This window comes from Nanorana parkeri, unplaced genomic scaffold, assembly GCF_000935625.1.
Source record: "Nanorana parkeri isolate BGI_ZX_2015 unplaced genomic scaffold, ASM93562v1 scaffold761, whole genome shotgun sequence".
NCBI classification, from domain to species: Eukaryota; Metazoa; Chordata; class Amphibia; order Anura; family Dicroglossidae; genus Nanorana; species Nanorana parkeri.
In genome coordinates, this window is record NW_017307029.1 from 675,329 (window position 1) to 691,668 (window position 16,340).

The 16,340-nt window shown below is 44.6% G+C and overlaps 2 protein-coding genes across 2 annotated transcripts in view; both read right to left on the reverse strand.

Moving 5' to 3' along the window:
* Positions 1-9,184, reverse strand: part of LOC108793588 (putative homeodomain transcription factor 1) — a 103,335-nt gene extending 94,151 nt beyond the window's left edge. The window contains exon 1 of the mRNA XM_018564578.1: positions 9,076-9,184. Coding sequence (XP_018420080.1) covers positions 9,076-9,174 — 99 coding nt within the window. The 5' untranslated portion in view covers positions 9,175-9,184. The remainder of the gene's footprint in view (positions 1-9,075) is intronic.
* A 1,504-nt stretch (positions 9,185-10,688) lies between these two features.
* LOC108793587 (putative homeodomain transcription factor 1) overlaps positions 10,689-16,340 on the reverse strand; it is a 54,598-nt gene continuing 48,946 nt past the window's right edge. Inside the window, exon 7 of the mRNA XM_018564577.1 lies at positions 10,689-10,702. Within this exon, the coding sequence (XP_018420079.1) occupies positions 10,689-10,702 (14 nt within the window). The remainder of the gene's footprint in view (positions 10,703-16,340) is intronic.

Consider the following 16,340-nt stretch of genomic DNA (forward strand, 5'->3'; position numbering starts at 1 on the left):
ATCCCAGGTAAGGTCTCAGCCAAACCTGAATTTGACCAGTTTATGGTCACCTATATGAATAAAATGGGTTGCGACCCCAGACGGAGTTTGGAAAAGGGCTTAAAAGCTACGCAGGATAAACTGCTTGATGTATCTGGACCCATGACACAGATCTTTGTCCTTGCAGACAAGGCTTTCACACAAGGCACTTCTCTGGATCGTTTTAATCCTAGATTGGATCCAAAGCTCTTTCTGCCTGCTGGGCAATGCAAACACAGCAATATCTGCCGAACGCCCCAGGGCTGCACATCGATGCCCACCTGTCAGATATGGCAGAAAAAGAGTTGGGGCGCTAAAGCCTATGGCAAACTCTTTGGTGAGTTCTTCATCACGGAACTCAGGACACATGCTGGCTTTTTTACCTCCCTGGATAAAGTGGAGAATTCCCTCAAGAAGGTTTTTTCAACATTCTGGTGTTTTTTCACAGGGCTTGTCGGCAGAAGGGCCTTCCCAGGCTCCCGAGGTTTCCAAAGACCTCTTCCATCTACCTCTTATGTCTCCACCCAGAAGGCACCCTTTTATTTCCGCCAGAGAATACTCGTGGTCGAGACTGCCATACCCACGGCAGAGGAAGATCACCTGCCGGTGAGTCCTCCTTACTTACCTTCTTCCCTTACAGCTCCTCCTTTAGCCGGCCGACTCACCCACCTTTTTTCCGATGCTGGCACCTCATCACTCCGACAGCTGGGTCCTTCAGACAGTAGGGGGTTTCGTAATCGAATTTGTGCCCCCCCCCCCAGACAGGTTCAACCCCCCAAACCCCTGTACTGCAGTCTAGCGACTCAGCAACTTACTGACACAGAATTGCACAAGCTGCGGGCAAAAGGGGCAATTCAACCGGCCCCAGATTCACCCGGTTTCATCAGCAACATATTTCTTGTACGAAAGAAAACTGGGGAATTTTGCCCGGTTATAAACCTCCGGGCTTTGCACGACCACGTCGTTTATCATCATTTCAAGATGGAAGGCATCCATCTTCTCAAGGACCTGCTCTTAGACTGGGACTGGTTCACTCGCTTAGATCTCAAAGACGCCTACCTTGTGGTCGCTATACACCCAGACTCCAGGTGCTTCCTCCGTTTTCGTTGGAACTCCCGACTTTGGCAATTCACCTGCCTTCCCTTCGGTCTGAGCACCCCCTCTGGTGCTTCACCAAACTATTGAAACTGGTGATCGACTTTTTCCACTCCCACAGCATCCGCTCTATTGCCTATCTTAGGGATGCACCGATATATCGGCCACCGAAACATATCGGCCAAAAATGGCACTTTTGGCGCAATGCCGAAAGTGCCATTTTCTGGCCGATACAGTGGTGCATCTGTTCTTTCTCCCCTCCCTGCTGGGGTCCCAGCGGGGAGGAGAGAAACTATCATAGGCCGCCGAGCGCTGCGGGAGGAGAGCGCTGTGAGCGGCTGGCGGCTCTCCTCCCCGCACAGCCCAGCCCCCTGTGACAGATTTGGTTTGGTTTTGAAATTTTCTTTTCCATGTCAACCCAGACCTCGAGTGATTCGCTGGTTGCAGGATTTGGGTCTTATCATCAATTCGCGAAATCCTCTGTCATTCCTTCCCAATGTGTGCAGTTTCTCAGCTTCGAGATCGACTCGGTCTCCTCCTTACTCTGCCTTTTTTGCCGCCAAATTTGCCAACATCAAGGTGGAACTCTAGAAGGCGCTTCGTCTGGCTCATGTCTCCCTGCGCGCTCTAGCCAGGATTGTGGGTCTTCTCTCCTCTTCCATTCAGGCCATTTTTCCAGGGCCTCTCCTCTTCCATTCAGGCCATTTTTCCAGGGCCTCTTCATTACCGAACCATGCAGCGCCTGAAGGCGAAGTATCTGTGGATCAATCTCTCCTACGATCAGCTGGTCCCTAGACAGACGATGTCCGTATCGAGCTCACGTGGTGGCTCAGTCACATGGAATGCGTGAAATGGGATGACGATATTCGGCACTCAGCAGAATTTGGTACTGGAATCCGACGCCAGCCTGTGGGGCTGGGGCGCACCTTGTGCATATTTGGCAACAGGAGGGAGCTGGACACCGGGGGAATGCTTCTTGCACATCAACTGCTTGGAACTTCTAGTTGGCTCTTTCGCTGGCTGCAGTTTTTCCATGGGCCTATCGAACTGTTCTATTCTTCTGCGTATGGACAACATGTCCGCCGTCCGCTACATCAATCGTTTGGGGGGTGCCCATTAGGAGAATTGGTCCACTCTCACGAAGGACCTTTTCCCACTTTTTTTTTTTTTTGTATAATCTTTATTTTCCTGTTTTCAAACAAAGGATAAATGGGTCCAACATTGACCCTGACATAGAAATTAAAAGGTTACAAAAAAGGGGATACAACGACACATACATTCACCTTGCAGTACAATGAGCGGGTACCCAACCCGGCAACGTCATATAAGCTCGACCTGAAGCAGGGAAGGTGATGTCTCCATCACCGCCATGATAATTAACTTCTCTAGCACCTACTCGTCTCCATTGAACTTAGATAGTCTGAACTGTATTCCAGTGATAAAGGGTATTGCGTATATATGGAAGCCCTTTAGTGGTGCTAAGACTGGGAGGATGACATCCTGGCCTAGGACATATGCATTCCTTTTCCCACTTTTTTGCTTCGACAGGCACATCTCCCTCTCTGCCGAATACCTTCCAGGTGTGAACAATTTCACGGCAGTGTCACGTACCTGATGGAGCTTGAGATGACGAGGGCAGCCTCTCTTGCAACTCTGGTCCCAGAAGGCCTGATAATGGATACAGGTACTCTGGGGCACAGCGGGGCACGAGTGCCGCATGCTGACTTGGATGTAAGAATCAAGTTCGTTAGCTGCTCTGCTGTACAATGGAATACAGACGCACAGCAAGAGGCAGGTAGTAGATAATCTAAGTTAGCCAGACCGGGTCAGCAACGTGCAGGCAGGAAGGTAGTGCAGCAAGATTGGGTAACAGGCCAGGTTCGGTAACGTGCAGGCAACACAGGAACAGAAGAGCCAGAGTCAGGATACCGGAAGATCAGCAGGGTCAAAAGCAAGCCGGGGTCAGTAACAAGAAACAATATGACACGAAAACAGGCACAGGATACAAGGCACACAGCTGGAGAGTACTCAGCACTGGAGACATGGAGGAGCTGAGCTTAAATAGCCCGTTTGGCGCCACAATACGTCGTAGATGCGCTCATGCGCACGCACTGTGAAGGACGCGGACGCCCTGACCTGGCAGACTGGTTTTTCCCGTTTTTGGAGGGACGCCAGAGATTGGATGTTGCGCAGGGAGGTATTTTCTCTCCTTCCTGTGACCCGCAGCCCCTGCACACTGGACCTGTTTGCCTCCCGCTGGAATCACCAGCTACCTTGTTTCTCCTGTTGGCTCCCTGATCCTTTCTCCCTGGTACCGAATGCCTTCACTCAACTGTGGCAGCAGACAGGGGGCTTTGCCTTCCCTCCCTTTTCGATGAATTTCCGTCTGATTCATAAGGTCTGGCCAAAGCAGACGAGCCTTCTTGTCACACCACTCTGGCAGGCTCAATATTGGTTCCTGGAATCTATCAGTCTTATGACCTACAGCTCGCCCCTTCTTCCAAAAGTCTTGGGCTCGGGCACTCGACGTGGCTACCGTGCCGCCTGGAACAATGGAAAAATTGGTGTCTGGCAAGGCAACTCGATCCCTTTACGGCTTCTGTGACTGATGTGATCAATTTCTTGTCTGCACGTTTTTGCAGAAGGGAAATCCTACTATATTGTCAATGTCTTTTTGCTCTGCTATTTCGGCGGGCCACGTCTTCGGGGCTGGCCTGCCGATTGGCCCGGGACCCTCTACTCTTCTCTTCCCATCGTTTGGATGTCTCAATGGTCTTGACCTTCTTGCGTGCCTGCCCTGACAATGACTCGTTGTCTTTAACACAATTGTTGACCACCTTGCTTTGTCTGGTCTCCTTTTGTCGCATGTCTGATATCAGGGCTTTTGATCACGATGCTCTGTCCTTCATGCCTCCTTTTCCCTATCTCGCCGAACTAAGCTCTTGCCTTCTTGTTTCCTTCCCTGCTTTACAGCGGAAACCGTCCTTATGTGTCGTCCGTTTGTCTTCCAATTTATCTGCACAGGCTGGCTGCTTCGCATCGCCCTAACAAGCATCAACTGCTAATTGCTTTTGTTCCTTCTTTTCTTCCTGTGTCGGCACCTACTCTGACTTGGTGGGTGCGTTGGCTGATCTCTTTTGCCAATGTGGACCCTTCTTTTGGCGCTCATTCGATCCAGGGTGCCACAGCCTCTTGAGCTTATTCCTTTGGTGGTTCACTCATGGACCTCATATGGTCAGCGCATTGGTCCAGAGAATAATACCTTTCGGACTTTATACTTCAGACCGATTGCACACCCTGCGACGTCTCTCCTTCAGCGTTAAAATTGCAAAATATGAAGCCTTCTGTCTTGCCATAAAATTGATGATATTCTAGCTTTATTGACTGAATAATCGGGATTTTATTAAAGACAGGAGGAGAATATTTTTCCCACCCGTGTCTGTTACTGCTTGTCCCTGCTCTTGGTACGTATATGTATATATTGACATGTGTTTTGTTTTATTTTATTTTACTATTTGCACTTTATCTTCTGTATTGTTATATCCCAGTCGTTTGTGGTTTGGTTTGCTGTTATGCTTTCGCTGTTTCTCTTGTTTCAGTTTAACGATTCGCTGTGCTGTATGACATTCCAACGTGTTTCCGATGGTTATTCTCAAGTTCAGTTTTGCCTTGATTCCAGTTTGACTTTGTATATTTTCTACCTGTTCCGTTCATGGAGACTGTTTCAAAGCAAGAGGAGGGATCTTAGTGTGGGCAGACTTTATAATATGCTGTGTGCTACTATTGGTTATTTCTCTTTTCTGTAATGTTTCTTTGCTGCTATGAGGAATCAGTAAGGAGAGTTATGCAAAATATTTGCTTCCTGTCTTTGATAAAATCCTGATTATTCGGTCAATAAAGCTAGAATAATCATCAATTAAAGTGACACTAAACTCAGGAGTTAAATCTCAAAAATGCATTAAAGTACCTGAACTATTAATAAAAATTTATCTTATTTGTGTATCACTTGGCTGTAGATCCTCAAATCATCTCTAAATTGGTGCGGGCACTATCCTTCCTTCTGGAGGGTGGCTACTTTTCTTCCCAATGATCTCTCTGTGTGTTGTAAAGTAGCCACCGCTCCAAGCTCGCTTCCGTGACAAACTACAATCTCAATACAAATACATGAAATTATATTCCTACACAGGAGTGATCTTGCAGTGGTGGCCACTTTACAACACACACAGGGACCATGGGGAACAAAAGTAGCCACCCACCAGAAGGAAGGACAATGTCGGCACAAATTCAGATGATTTGAGGATCTAAAGCTGAGTGATTCACAAATAAGATACATTTTTGTTAACAGTTAAGATATGCATTTTTAAGATTTAACTCCTGAGTTTAGTGTCACTTTAAGTATATTTACACTTCCCCCTTAAAGAAGAACTCCATGCATGTACAAACTTAAGCCTTGCAATGGGGCTACCCCCGCACTGCAAGGGTTAAGTGCTCATTTTGGTCTAGGGTCTAAAATAAAAAAAAGATACTCACCTAATCCTTGGTCCCGTGGTGGTGACCGCTCATGTATCTTCCCTTGCACTCCAGTGTCCTCATGTCCAAAGCAAGTGAATAGTGATGATGACATCATGGGTCCTTAGGCCCGTGGAAGATGAGGCTGCGAGGACCTTAGCAGCCAGGTGGCACCGAGGATCAGGTGATTATATCATTTTTATTTTAGACCCTAGACCAAAGCGAGCACTTAATCCTTGCAGTGTTGGGGTAGCCCCACTGCAAGGGTTAATTTTGTGCATGCCCGGCCGGTCAGTCTTTCCTTAAACTGACATATTGTACAATTACACCCTTAAATACATTTTTTCTATAAATTTAAAAAACAAAAATGACACACAAAAAAGTAATAAATTAATATAAGTTTAAATCACCTTTTTATTAAGAATTAATAATGGCAACTAAAGTGGCAACTGATCAGCCACAAATTCACACTGGGTGAAAAATAGAAGTTAATACATGTAACATAAACAAATTTGTTTGCACCTGCATAGGACATATTAGGATTATCATTCATTGTATTCTTAAAAGAATACTGTTTATCTAGTTCTTACTGTACTAATCCACTGTCCCTAATGTATTAATCAAATTATATTTATACAATTGTACTTAGGTGAGAGTGCAAACTAGAAATAGTTTACACTTTTTGAAAAACAGAATATGGTGTTGGGATTTAATGTGTTTTTTTTTTAGTAAAACTTATTGTATTCTGAAACGTAAACTCTGCCTACAGTGTAACCGGAATTCTAAGTAAACTTTTCTGTCCCACTTCTCTGAAGAGAATTGGAAATTATATTTCTGACGTCAGAAGCAGACAAATAGATATATCCACTACCTAGTAGACATGTGCACTGGCAACAAATTTGTTTCGTTTTGATTTGGATTTTGCTTTATTTAATTTTTCGGGATTTGGGTCCGAAATTAAATTCATTTCGGGATTCGGACAAATTTGTTAGCGCTAGTCCGGTTGAAATTTCATTTCGTTCATTCGTTTCAGCATTCGACATTTTAGAAAAAAAAACGTGTTTTTTTCTTACAGTCTGCAGAAGAGGGGGAAAAAAAGCGTGAGGTTCCCCCCCAATTCATACCAGACCCTTTAGGTCTGGTAGGAATGTTAGGAGGGACCCCCCAAGTTAAAACAAAAAAGTGGACGGGGTTCCCCCCAAAATCCATACCAGGCCCTTTAGGTCTGATAGGAGTTTTAAGGGGGAACCCCAGCCCCCAAAAATTGGGGGAAAACCGTGGGGTCCCCCCTAACAGTCCTACCAGACGCTTGATCCGAGCACTGGCCCGGCAGGGCAGGAAAGGGGGGATCGAGCGCCCCCCACCCCTCCCTGCGCCTTACCAGGCCACGTGCTCTCAGCATTGGGAGGGTGTCCCCATGCCGATGGGAACAAGGGCCTCTTCCCCCCAACCCTGACCTGGTGTTTGTGGGGGTCTGCGGGCAAGGGGGCTTATTTGCATTGGGGTTCCCCTTTAAGGGGCACCCAGATGCCGCTTCCCTCCCTTGTGAATAAGTAAGGGGTACTTGCACCCCTACCCATTCACTAAAGGGTTAAATAAAATAGCTATTAACAAGTCCAGACTTTTGATAAAAGTTTTTTGATAAAGTCAATCTTTGACTATTCCTTTAATTAAAAAAAAAAAATGGCTCCCTAGATGTAATCCTGCGTCAATCACGATGCACGACGCCCGTCAACCCGCCGCAATAAAAAAGTCCCTGCACGACGACCGTCAGAACCCGACGAAAACTCGCCGCAAAATGACATTCCTGCTCAAAAGTAAAGAGATGGGCGAAGCGAGTCGTGACGTCAAGGCTCGCTCGGCCTATTTGCCATTCTCAGCTGTCAAATACTACATAGCATTCGGGAAGTCCAGAATGCTATTCGTGAACTCCCGATTGCCATTCGGGTCTGTGAGGCATTCGGAAGTTCCCGAATGCTATGTAGTATTTTACAGCTAAGAATGGCAAATGGACGGAGCGAGCTGTGACATCACGGCTCGCTCCGCCCATCTGTTTACTTTCGAGCAGGAATGTGATTTTGCGGCGAGTTTTCGACGGGTTCGGACGGTCACCGTGCGGGGGAACTTTTTTTATTTCAGCAGGTCGGCGGGCGTCGTGCAACGTGATTGACGCTGGATTACATAGATGAAGCCATTTCTTAAACTTTTTTTTACTTAAAAGGAATAGTCAAAAATTGGCTCTTTGTTTTTTTTTTTCAATTAAAGGATTTTATCAAAAGTCTGAACTTTTTAATAACTCTTTTATTTAACCCTTTAGTGAATGGGTAGGGGTGCAAGTACCCCTTCCTCATTCACAGGGGGGGCGTCATCTGGGTGCCCCCTTAATTAAAGGGGTACCCTGATGTAAATAAGCCCCCCTTGCCCGCAGACCCCCACAACCACCCTCCCAATGCCGAGGGCACGTGGCCTGGTAAGGCGCAGAGAGGGGGGCACTCGATCGTCACCCCCCCCCCCTTTCCTGCCCTGCCAGTCCAGTGCTCGGATCAAGGGTCTGGTAGGACTGTTAGGGGGAGGACCCCACATTTTTTGGGGCTGGGGTTCCCCCTTAAAATTCCTACCAGACCTAAAGGGCCTGGTAGGATTTTGGGGGGAACCCCACGCACGTTTTTTAAATTTTAACTTGGGGGGCCCTCCTAACATTCCTACCAGACCTAAAGGGTTTGGTATGAATTGGGGGGGAACCTCACGCTTTTTTTTTTTCCCCTCTTCTGCAGACTAAAAAAAAATGTCTTATGTCATTTTGCTGCAACGAAATTTCATCCAACAAATGAAATTTCGTCCAGACTACCGCTAATGAATTTCGGAATCGGAAATTCGGATTCGTTTGCATTAGTTATATATGCAATTCGGATACATCCGAATGTCCGAATTTTCAGAACTAAACGAATTGAACACCAGGCACCTTTTCATCTTGCAGTGCCCTATCCCTAGCACCAGGCACCTTTTCCATCTTGCAGTGCCCTATCCCTTATGTTCCTGCAACCATGTCCAGTCATACACTAACCTGCAAGTCTGTGTGAGGAAGCATGTACAAAGGGGTGTGGCGATCATTCAGCTCTGCCAGTACAGAGCACTATGGAGAAGCATTTCAAAGCAAAAACCAGCCACGCATAATAACTTGTGGGGTTTAGAACTTTAAAGAGATAAAGAAAAATGTAAAAGTGGGTTTTATTGCAACTCTGTCATTAAAAAAAATGCTGAGAGCTACACAGTGGTATAAAGTAGTAAAGCAGAAGGATTAAAGAACCCCTCCCAAACAATCCTATTGGCCAGTAGTGCCAATACTATGCCAGTACTATGGTTTTGGGCCAAAAGTAACGTGGAGACTCTGCAGGTCCTGTGGTGCTTCTCAGTATAGATTGTGGAAATCAGAAACTTTGTGTAAGTTCTTACCAGAATCTTTCTTCTAGTTGTTTTTACAGGCTTGCACAGTAAGCAGTGCGATTCACACATACAGGCATCAGCTCCCCTCTTTCCAACATTTTCACACATCAGATCCTGGTCTATCTTGTAAGCTTTCCCAGGCAGAATTTTCCTGTTGGCCCTGAAAGAAAATAATACATTTAATTACATTGCATTAAAATATTACTCAATCTTTTTTCAGTAATGAATCCAAATCAAACAAATATACATTGCTCAGTAAATAATTTCTTTACATTTTTGTCCAAACACTTAGGGGTCTATTAACGAAGCAGCCGAAGGATCTAGCTGTAGCTTCGGCTGATCCTTTGGCTAGCTTCGGCCCCAGGACCCCTTCGGTTCAGTAGAACCGAAGGGCTGCTGTACGGGCTTATTCACTATTTGTGCTATTTACTATAGCCCGTACAGCTCCCGAAGTTGGCCGAGCGGCTCAGTCGAGCCGAAGGCATATGCTTCACGCTCGACCTAGCCGCGCTGAAAGCCGAAGCTGGCCGAATGGCCGGCCGACAGCCTGCTTCTGACAGCTGGGCGGAGCCAGCCGTCATCTCTCGGCTGGCTCCGGCCACTTGCACAGAGATCAGCGTCCCTGGTTACCAGCTAACCAGGGACACTGATTTCCAGACAGCCCAACTCTCCCGGGCGCTCTGGGAGTCTCCCGCTCCCGGCCGCCCAGGAGAGAAACACACTTTTCCCAAGAAAGGTTTACTCTGCTCAATCGAGCAGAGTAAAACTTTCCCTGCTTTTTCTTTTCATTCTGAAATGGAGCCATTGGCTGCTGTCAGAATAATAATTAAAAAAAAATATGTTTCACCATAGGAATGCATTGCTATATTCCTATTGGCTATTTCAATTTGCAATAGCCAATAGCAAACTAGCTATTGCACCTGCCCACTGCTGCTGTCAATCAGCAGAGGGGACCTGCAGTTCTCCATCAGGTCCCCTCTAGTGATTGACAGCAGCAGAGGGCGGGTGCAATAGCAAGTTTGCTATTGCAAATTGCAATAGCCTATAGGTATCTAGCAATGCATTCCTATGGCGAACATTTTTTTTTTTTTTGACGGGAGCAGAACTGCCGGCCAATAGAAAACAGTTGGGCGGAACTAGCTGTTACTGCTAGCTCCGCACAATCATTTTTCTATTTATTTTTTGTACTTTTTAACCCCTTCATGGAAAAAAGGGCCTCAGTCATGAAGGGGTTAAACTATTTTTCTGTTCTGCTGCTCAGCGGCATTCGGCTATTTTCTCACTGCTGTTCCGCATGTATAAGAATAGACCGAACAGCAGTAGCCCGAGTAGCCTGCAGGAGGTTCGGCTTAGCCGATCCAGATGTTGGATCGGCTGAGTTGAACTCCTTCTGCACTTTCGTGTCGGCCGAACATGCTGAGCCGCCCCGAAGCCACCCAATGTACGGCTGATTTCAGCCGATATAGGGCTGAAATCAGCCGAACCAGCCTGAAGTGAATAGCCGAACAGCGTTCGGCTCACTTCGTTTCAGGTCAGTCGTTCACTCGGCTGCCTACGGCAGCTTAGTGAATTGACCCCACACTGTCATCATGTCTCTGAACAACTGCCCCAACTCTCTCATCTCAACTTCTCTGAACTTCCTGTCCAGTACAAGATCACAAGGGAGAACACAGTCTTCAGCAGCTGTCCATCTACTAGCCTGGAGAAGGGAAAAGGAGAGCAGGGAGCAGAAGAGTGGCTTGCCCTGCTCTGCCTCTGTGTTTGTGGAGACACACACACAGCATACTAGCACACACAAGGGTTGCTCCATAGGACCCTACAAGGGAAAGGAGCCCTAAAACAGGATATCAGGGCCAGTACTCAGGGGACCCGCTGATTCTGCAGAAAACTAAAAATTTTAAACATGGAACTGCATCCATTTTAAGTAATTTAATCAGCATTTGAAATAACTGTAAAAATTTTGACTTTGATATCACTTTATGTTAATGGAGGCCTACTATGAAAATCTGATATTTTTATTATAAATATTTAATTAATATTATTTAAGTCACCATTTAAAAAAAGATCCGTCTCTGCTAAGTGTGTCACTGCCTGGATCAATGATACAGTACAATATGAAATCCTCTCTGGGAGCATTTCTCCTGAATAATTATCAAGTGTCAAGCAGCGTGAAGAGGTCTGACTCCATGTAACTTCTAAGCAGATATCCACTAAGGTGTCAGAGGTTTAAATGATTAAGTGCCAAAACCTTTCATTTTCCACTGATAAGTACTCAGAATCAGTAGTATTCACTTGAATCGAACTGTATTCTGCATGTCTCAGTCTGCTCTTTAGCCCCAAGCCATTATCCTACATATTAATATACTATTTACACATAGTTAGTTTAATATAAAAGATGCAGCATTACTCAGAAAAAAAGAATTGTTTTGGATACTCAACATTGACTAGGTTAAAGCACTGCACCTCTGCATTTTAAAAAAGAACTCCAGGAAAACATTTTATTAACCCTTGCAGTGGGGCTACCCCTGCACTGCAAGGGTTAGCAGCTGTTTTTTGTCTAGGTAAAAAAAAAGTGTATAAAACACAGTGGGGGGGGGGGGAATTTATCAAAGCAATTGCGACAGTTTTAGCCTCTTCGATCATTTTTTTATGTGCAAGTCTGTCATCTCCCAGGAGATCCCCTCATCTATAACAAAATGGGCTGAATTGTTGCAGTTGCCCCAAGAGACCACACAATCTATTATTATGACGGGTTGGACACGATTAAGATGTGCCATTGTTAGTGAAGCTTGGAGGGAGGTTCAATTTAAGTTGATACATCGGGCATATTATGGCTTCAATATCACCTCAAACCATAGACCTCCAGGGTGGTTGACGTCATGCCCAAAATGCCAATCACCTCTGCCCGAGTTAACACATCTCATGTGGTTATGCCCCCATATCCAAACCTTGTGGGCGGATGTAGTTTCATACATGAATCTAAAATCTGGAGGCCACAGAATACCCTCCTGTCACGTACCTGGTGGGGAGCCGAGTTGTGAGGAAGCCTCCTTTGCAGCACGAGTTCCACACCCCTGAATAGGGAGGCAGGAGGTGGAGGAACAGCGGGCAGCACCGGTGCGGAAGATGCAGGACACTGGGCCTGGGTAGGTCCTTGAGGCCCGTCTTCAGTGTAGCAGGAAGCAGGTGTTGATGCGGCTGGAGCAGAGCGGAGTCGGGCAAGCCAGGGTCAGCAACAATCGGGCGGCAAGGTACAAAAGGAGAAGGCAAAGGAGAATCCAGGGGCAAGCAGAAGTCAGAGGCAGGTAGCAGTCAGGCAAGGTCAAGGAATCCGGGAAGACAATAATACAGCAACAGGCAAGGCACAGGAACACACACACTAAAGCTGAAAGACCACTCAGCAATGATTCTGGGAGTTGGGCTGGCTTAAATAGGATCATCCCCAGACAGAGTGAGTCATTTCCTGTGCGCCATGTTAGCGCGATTTCGCTCATCCGGCTGCCGTTGGCGCACGCGCAATAGCCGCCTTTTCCCGCAAATGCGGCGAACAGGCCTATCCGCATGCGCAGTCGTATCTCTGCGGCTAGGCATGGTCTTACACCTCCCCTGATGTTTGTATATTCCATTGCCCTTCTCCGGGCAACCTACCTCAATACCCCCATTATCCCAATGGGAGCACCTTTGCATCCTCAGCGTCAAAAAAGCCACATTAACCGACTGGCTGTCTGCTACCCCGACCTCTATATCAATACTCATGTTGCTAGATAAACTGGATACGAAATTTAATATGCATCGCACTAACATGTTTTTTGATACGTGGTCTGCCTATTTTACCTCTGAATTATCCCTAGAGCAATTATGTGATGTTATGTCCATTTTCCAACATTCCACTTGGTTCCACAATGCCAAACTTACCGACACACTTGGTGAACTTGATGTCCTTTGATGTCCTTTGACACTTTCCATGTCCACACGCATACACACACATATTGGGTCCACGGAGACAAATTTTTATTGCTATTCCTATCCCCTGAACATCTTTACCAACGACCAACAACTTTTCCCTTCCATATCATAGGTCACTTGCCTATTTGACTATATGGCTCTGTACAAATATAGAACTGATGATAGTCTTTATAGCTATTAACTGGTAGACATTTCTGTTTTACCTACGTTCTAGAACATTCTTTGTTCTTTCTTGACGATATCCATGCCTGCGCCTAGTGGTTTATCACTAGAAACGCTAATGTTATGTTCTACTGACAGAAAAAAATACTGTAACTCATTGTCAATTATTCTCTGTTATGTATTATTGCCACAATAAAAATTGACATGCAAAAAAAAAAAAGAAGTCCCCATGACCACTTCTTCAAGAAGCGACAGTTAAGCTTTTTGCCTGAAGTTACAAGTCTTCTTTCCTGGAGTCTAATAAACCTCATTTATCAACAACATTACACTCGCATCATAAATCTGGTGCAAATATATTCCGTGCAAGTTCAAACACGCGCAATTGCTATGATAAATTCCCCCCAAAAGTCTTCTTTCCTGGAGTCTATTAAACCTCAATTATGAACAACATTACACTAGCATCATAAATCTGGTGCAAATATATGTCATGCAAGTTCCAAAACTCGCAATTGCTTTGATAAATTCCCCCCCAAGTGTACGGACGTGAGGACGCTGAGGAAGATTCCAGTGCTGCAAGGGAGGAGGAGGAGGAGGCAGGATGGAGGGAGAGCTGTGACAGATGGCCGGCTCGGAGGTTCGGGTGAGTATAACTTTGTTATTTTAGCACATAGACAAAAATGAGCACTTAACTTTTTTAAAAAACTTTTAAAAAGTTTTCTTGAAGTTCTATTTTACGTTTGTATGTATATCATGCCAATTTCAAAGATCTGTGCATTAGGCAAAACTGTACATTGTCAATACAGAACAATGCAACAGGCCCCTTTCCCAAAAGCATACTCTAAGCTCTCTTACACGGTTATTCACAAAAGGGTGAAGAGTTTGTAGAAGGCAGGAGAAGTGAACAATCTAGGTCAAAACATCTGAACTGGGAAGTGAGCTGAATTGGAGAATTTCTCCAAATCAGCTATTTTGGCCTAGATTGTTCACTTCTCCTGCCTTCTCCAAACTCTTCACCCTTTTGTGAATAACCCTGTTAGTTTTAAATTCTCCATTGTTCCATTCAGGGAGGAGCATGTTACTCATTCCTTTCCTCTTCTCCTTATGTGAAGCTGATGCTTGGTAATTGGCCCAGAGCTGTCACATGGGGTGGGGAGAGAGTCTTTTGCCCTGTGTGGGACACGTCAACAGCTCTGCAAATAGTTTATAAATAGACCCCAAAGACATCAAACAGTCAAATGACTCTCAGCATTAAAGTGACACTAAACTCGGGAGTTAAATCTTAAAAATACACTCATGTACCTTCAACTATTTACAAAAATGTAACTTATTTGTGTATCACTCAGTCATAGATCCTCAAATCATCTCTGAATTGGTGCCGGCACTGTCCTTCCTTCTGGAGAAGGCTACTTTTCTTACCCATGGTCCCTGGGTTTGTTGTAAAGTAACCAATCAATAAAATAAACATGAGATTGTAGTCCATCACCGGAGCAAGCTTGGAGCAGTGGCTACTTTCCAACACACACAGGGACCATGGGGAACAAAAGTAGCCACCCTCCAGAAGGAAAAACAGTGTCAGCACCAATTCAGAGATGATTTAAGGATCTACAGCCAAATGATACACAAATAAGATACATGTTTGTTAATAGTTAAGGTACTGGAATGCATTTTTAAGGTTTAACTCCTGAGTTTAGTGTCACTTTAAGAAGAACACATTTTACAGATAGTCAAATTGTGGGTGAGGTGCTCCAAACCTGGGTAAAAAGATGACAAAAAAACTTGTGGTATATCAGTTGAGTCCATTGCCTAATCTGCTGCTTTCATCTCCAAATATGCAGAAATGATACTATGTGTGGGAGTTTCACTGTAAACATCTTTGATTAATTACCGAGAACTTTCACTGAAATAAATTGACAGGTTTTATGGAGCATTCTATGTGGAAAATATAAAGCTTAGTCAAATGTACCATTTAAGCAAATGATTCTTTATGCAAATCAGAAAATTTATTTACGCTACCTGAGGCACAGTTTAACAGTAAATATGATTATGCAAACTTTCCATGAAAAATTTACCTTTAAAAATGCCCTACCAGCAATAAAACCTATTTATATAAAGCACAGAATTCTGAAAACACAGTGGTCGCTTTCAAAGGTTTGGTGAATACACAACTCTTGTATGCAGATAATAGAATTATGCATATTTTTGCCATTTTAAGAATTAAAAACATGCTCCATGCTGTTCCATGTCCACTTCTTTAAATGAGGAATTCCTAGCATTAAAGCCATACTTTACAATTGTAATTGTTAAAGTTTGTTTCAAAGAACACAAAATTGTGAAACTGTAAAATTTACACAAACATCCCACTTTAAATGAAATAAAGACCCATGCTTCATAAATACCCACATGAAATGGCCCTCACTGCACAATAACTAAGTAGCAGATAGTAGATGGCAGTTGAGTGTAAAAAAAATAATCTGTCTTCCAAAGCAATTTTTTTCCCAACAGTTAACCTCTTAGTAATGTACTTTTGTTTCTTATTAACCTGTATGTCTATGTGTATAGCCAATACCCCTAGCAATACTCTTTATCTCAGGCAGAAAAATCCATCCAAACCCATAGCTTTTTCCCCAACCATAGGCATAGAAGACCATGTGGCCGTATGTATTGGAGCTACAGAGTAATTGGGGTTGATTTACTAAAGGCAAACAGGCTGTTCACTTTGCAAGGGAATTTGCACTTTGCAGGGGAAGTTTCCCTTAGCTTAGTAAATGTGGTGGAACTTCACTTTGTAAAGAATAATCATGTACAAGGAAAATTAAAAAAAAAACATTTTTTTTCTTGAACATGATTGGGTGATATGTCAGCCGAACTTCCCCTCATTCACTAAACTAAGGGCAAACGTCCCCTGCAAAGTGAACAGCCTATTTGCCTTTAGTAAATCAGCCCCTTGTGTACCAATGATTGTTATGATATAAAATATTGTTAGTCATTTTAAGTGGTACTATAACTTTTTCTTTACTGACTACTACCCCACTTCTTTCAGCACTTGCTTGCTGTGGCAATGGGAGGGGTAGGAGAGTTTAGAATTTAGGACCTGAGATCTGAGATAACTAGTGAGCTGCTGATGGCATAGTAGTTAGCTGCAAAGG